General features: G+C 38.6%; 1 gene segment (V, D, J or C); it reads left to right on the forward strand.

The window, feature by feature from the left end:
• The first annotated feature begins 3,499 nt into the window (after nucleotides 1-3,499).
• On the forward strand, nucleotides 3,500-3,977 carry LOC110288968. The segment is given in 2 exon segments: nucleotides 3,500-3,566; nucleotides 3,649-3,977. Coding segments are annotated over 2 exon segments (375 nt in total).
• Nucleotides 3,978-5,617: the final 1,640 nt, after the last annotated feature.

Genomic DNA, 5,617 nt, shown 5'->3' on the forward strand with positions numbered 1-5,617 from the left:
TAAATGCAGTTGCTCAATGAAGTTTAAGGTATGACCATAGTTAAAAAAATCATGATGTTCTTCTTCAGACCAATTGCCCTTAGGAATATCGATGCAAAAACACTCAATAAAATTCTCACAAACCGAATCCAAGAACACATCAAAATGATCATCCATGATGATCAAGTAGGCTTCGTTCTAAGGATGCAGGGATGGTTTAATATATGGAAAACCATCTATGCAATCAAATATATAAACAAATTCAAAGACAAAACATCACAATCATCTTGTTAGATGCTGAGAAAGCATTTGACAAAATCCAATACCCATTCATGATAAAAGTCTTGGAATGATCAGGAATTCAAGGCCAGCACATAAACATAATAAAAGCAATATATAGAAAACCAGTAGCCAACATCAAAGTAAATGGAGAGAAACTTGAAGCAATCCCACTAAAATCAGGGACTAGACAAGGCTGCCCACTTTTCCCCTACCTATTGAGTATATTACTTGATGTCCTAACCAGAGCAATTAGACAACAAAAGGAAATCAAAGGGATACAAATTGTAAAGGAAGTTGTCAAAATATCACTATTTGCAGATGATATGATAGTATGTATGTGACCCTAAAAATTCCATCAGAGAATTCCTAAACCTGATAAACAGCTTTCATGCAGTAGTTAGATATAAATGATATAACTAAGGAAGTATAAGATCTGAATGATAAGAACTTCACGTCTCTGTGGAAATAAATCGAAGAAGATCTAAGAAGATAGAAAGATCCCCTATGCTCATGGATTGTCAGGACTAACATAGGAAAAATGGCTAACTTGCCGAAAGCAATCTACAGGTTCAATGCAATTCCCCATCAAAATTCCAACTCAATTTGTCACCAAATTAGAAAGGGCAATTTGCAAATTCATCTGGAATAACAAAACACCTAGGATAGCAAAAAATATTTGCAGAAATTTGGACATAGTATCACCTAAAGATCCAGCAATAGTACTCCTCAGCATATTCCCAGAAGATATTCCAACATGTAATAAGGACAAATGCTCTACTATGCTCATAGCAGCCTTATTTATAATAGCCAAAAGTTGGAAAGAACCCCAATGTCCGTCAACAGAGGAATGGATACAGAAAATGTGGTATGTTTATTCACTAGAGTACTACTCAGCTATTAAAAACAATGAATTTATGAAATATTTAGACAAATGGATAGATTTGGAGGATATCATCCTAAGTGAGGTAACCAAATCAGAAAAGAACACACATGATATGCACTCACTGGTATGTGGATATTAGCCCAGAAATGTAGAATACCCAAGATACAATTTGCAAAACACAAGAAAATCAAGAAAAAGTAAGACCAAAGTGTGAATAAAATCCATGTGTGCATTTAGTCAAGGAAAACTCCTGCATAGACATTGTACCAGATCAGCAAGTGTTTTGATCTTCATATTAGTTAAACTTGGTAGAATAAACTCATATTATTTATTTACCGTCTTACAGAATTTGGACATTTTTGAATGGAGGATATTATGTGAGGAGGATTTCTATATACATCCATACTACTCCTGTGCATTGCAACCTATGAGAACCATCAGCACAGCATATGATGGAGTATGAAGTACAGCATTATAGACATTACCCAGCATATCAGGGGTTATAAAATACCAAGACACAACCATTTAGAACCCTGAATTGTAGGGATAAATCTTCCTGTACGGAAGAAGTCCCTGATGCTCTGAGGATGCTGCCATGTAAACTGACAATTCATAAGATACCACATGAATTCTGACCAGGGATGGAAGATAAAACATGCATGTTACTGGTGTTATTTCTATCCTGTAATATTATGTGCATCTAATTAATGAAACAGAAGTTAAAGTACAATAGGTATGAATATTCTGAATCCATATAATATGTATTTGTAGGATGTTTAAATATACTTCATATAGTTAAGTACATATGTACACAAAGTCCTAAAGAGTGGGACTGGTTTCTCTCAATCCTGAGTTAACACTTCAAAACTATCCTCCATTTGTGAAACATCAACTTCTAAACAGCTTTACTACCACATGCCTTGCCCATAAATAAGAGGAGCCTGGATTGGAAAGCTATTCTGGTAGAGATAAAGCTTTATAAGTACACAGATTCTCTGTCTATTAGGTTCTATATCATGGGGATTTCCTCTCAACCCTCACCCCATTAAATGGATGCACATGCAGGTTGAGAAACAGATTGAGTTGAAGATAGACTTGCTTGCTTTCTACTTCCTTGTCAATGTGAATTTCTTTTGGGCTCTTAATTTTTCTGTGAGTACCATGGTTCTTCCTCATTTTGTTGTACGTGACTACTCCAGTAATTCCTACATGGTAACATGGGGGCAATATATAATAGCTCAAGACTCATCATTGTACTGCTGCCCTCCTCTGCTCTGTCCAAGGTACAGCCTGATGAAGGTAACAACGACCCTGATCTCTGCTGTTTAGACATTATTACAAATTGATACTGCTAGAGTAGTATCCAACTGCCACTAGGAAAGAGGGTGACTTTAAAAGAAGTATTGAGGATAATGTAGAAACAACTTAAATCCAGACACTGAGACAGGAGTCATCTCCAGATAAACAAGAGCAATTTTTCCCCGAGGCTCAACCAAGTAAGCACACTCTTTTTAGGGTAACCTTACTGCTCAAGTCAGACAGGGCAACTTTATGAGAAATCTACTTGCAGGTGAGATCTGGACCAGCAGGGGGCAAAATGGGGCCAAGAATAGTTAGCAGAGAGATGCTGTTGGTGTGGAGGGGACTCTGTATCTTCTGTTGTTTTCTATCTTAACTTACATTTATGTATTTTGATTGATATGTAATGTTTCCATGCTCAAAGGCAGTGAAGATTCTTTGTTAGACACTTCAGAGATGTATATATATCAAAATGTATATCATATATATTCATGTCTTCAATATGTAATCTTCTCTTGACCTATACACAGTTTATTTACATACTTCAGTTCTGTTAATGCTGCAATAATCACGCATGTATAAAAGTTTCTGAAGTATCTTTAGTTTTGGTTATCTTTTCTAATGTATAAGATATTGGAAAAACAAATGTTAATTGTATGTATTGAAATGAGGCTGTGAATTCTAAGTTAGCTGTTTTTGAAAATTCCCATCACTAGTGTCTTCCTTGTAAACACCTGTAAATCCATCTGTCAACTGTGTCACAAGTGGGGCGACTGTCACAGGCTGCAAATCTTTTTAGTGCACAGGCTCAAATGTTACATCCATTGCCTCAACACAAGGTTCAGGGATGAGGTATGAGTTGAATTTCCTCAGACAAGATTAGGACTTGGGATTCAGCATCCTGACTCCTGACCCAGGTGCCCCCTCTTCTCCAGCATTATGCTTATCTAATATGTATCCTGCTCATGAATATGCAAATCCTATGAGTCTACAGTGGTAAATATAGGGTTGTCTACATGACACAAAAACATAAGATCACTGTTCTCACTACAATTACTGAGCACACAGGACCTCACAATGGGATGGAGCTGTATCATCCTTTTCTTGGTAGTAACAGTTACAGGTAAGGGGCTCACAGTAGCAGGCTTGAGGTCTGGACACATTCTTGGGTTACAATGACATTCAATCTGTCTTTCTCTCCACAGGTGTCAACTCCCAGGTCCAACTGCAGCAGTCTGGGGCTGAGCTGGTGAGGCCTGGGACTTCAGTGAAAATGTCCTGCAAGGCTTCTGGCTACACCTTCACCAGCTACTGGATGGACTGGGTAAAAAAGAGTCCTGGACAAGGCTTTGAGTGGATTGGAAATATTAATCCTAATAGTGGTGGTACTTACTACAATGAGAAGTTCAAGAGCAAGGCCACACTGACTGTGGACAAGTCATCCAGCACAGCCTACATGCAGCTCAGCAGCCTGACATCTGAGGACTCTGCGGTCTATTACTGTGCAAGACACAGTGTTGCAACCACATCCTGAGAGTGTCAGAAACCCTGGAGGAGTAGCAAACTGCCCTGGGACTGAGGAGACTCAAAGAAGCTTTGCTTGTAGACTTGCTCAGCTACAGACATTTAGATAGTCAGTTTCTGTGTGTTTTCCTTAGAGTCCTGTAGTGCTTTTGTCCACTTTGCAAATGGACATCGATTAATCATGTGAGAGTGATTTAGAACGCTCCTAGAGTATCCCATACCTTGTCAATCACCTTCCTCACCAGTGACCATTTCTGTTGACATATTTCTTATGTAATAAAACAATAAAAAAGAAACTGTTTAGGCATGATAAAAATATGCATGGATTTTTAGAAACAGCAGAACTTCCACTGGATTTGCTAGGTTTAAAGTATAATATGAATTTGACCTGTAAAAGCCCACCAACTTCTGGGTAAACAAAAAAGTACTTTCATCACTGTCTTATGTGACTTCATTTGATTTCTCTATTGTATAGTCTCATAGAAGTTCCAGGCTCTTAGAATATAACAGGTTCATAATTAACAGTTCGTCCTGGTACATTTTTCCTTTGATGAGTATGAGTTTTCATTCCTTATCCTTTTTGATAACTTTTGGTNGATAGTTGATTTTAGTTGATATTAGAATGGCTGCTACAGCTTGTTTCTTGCTACCACTTTATTGGAAATAGTTTTCATCCTTTTACTCTCTTATGATCTTTTAGAGCAGACCTCATCTGAGACTGGCAGGCTGAGTTGTCACAGTTGGTGAGGCAGGATGATCTGCCCTTCATTCAGGTTTAGGTAGATGTTTATTTATATTTTTAATTTTGTGTAATATTCACATTTGAAGTAGCACTTAATAATTCTTTCAATTTCCTCAATGTTTGTTGTCGTATCTACCTTGTCATTTCTGATGTCATTTGGATACAGTTTGTCTGTCTTTTCATTAATTTGGCTTAGGGTTTGTCGGTCTTGTTGATTTTCTCACAGAACCAGCTTGTGATTTGCTTGATTCTTTTATTGTTCCTTTTCTTTATGATTGATTTCTGTCCTGTATTTGATGATTTTGTGCTGTCTGCTTCTCTTGAGTGTGCTTGCTTTTTTTTTTTAATTCTCTTTTTTAATATCTCATTTTTATTAGGTATTTTCTTCATTTACATTTCAAATGCTGTCCCCAAAGTCTCCCATTACCCCCTCCCCCCCGAACTCCCCTACCCACCCACTCCCACTTTCTGGCCCTGGCTTTCCCCTATACTGAGGCATATAAAGTGTACAACACCAAGGGGCCTCTCTTCCCAATGATGGCTGAGTAGGCCATCTCCTGCTACAGATGTGTGCTTGCTTTTTATTTCCCCCAAATCTTTAAGGTGTATATTTAGGTTTCTAGTATAAGATCTCTCTAATTTCCTTCTTTAAAAAAATATTTTATGAGGAGCAGGGAGCGCCATCTTGGTTCTGGGACTCCACCGAACTTAGGAACTTAGTCTGCACAGGTGAGAGTGTGCACCACAGAGGCACACAGCTTCTGGGACAGGCAGGAGCCACAGAGCCGCTGAGGCAGCACCCTTTTGGGGCCGCAGACATCCGGCACCCTCCCAGCCGGAGGACAGTGGTCCGCCCTGCAAGGGAGCCCTCTGCCTCAGGAGCAGGGAGCACAATCTTGGTTCTGGGA

Source organism: Mus caroli, unplaced genomic scaffold (assembly GCF_900094665.2).
Source record: "Mus caroli unplaced genomic scaffold, CAROLI_EIJ_v1.1 scaffold_22917_1, whole genome shotgun sequence".
Taxonomy (NCBI): Eukaryota; Metazoa; Chordata; class Mammalia; order Rodentia; family Muridae; genus Mus; species Mus caroli.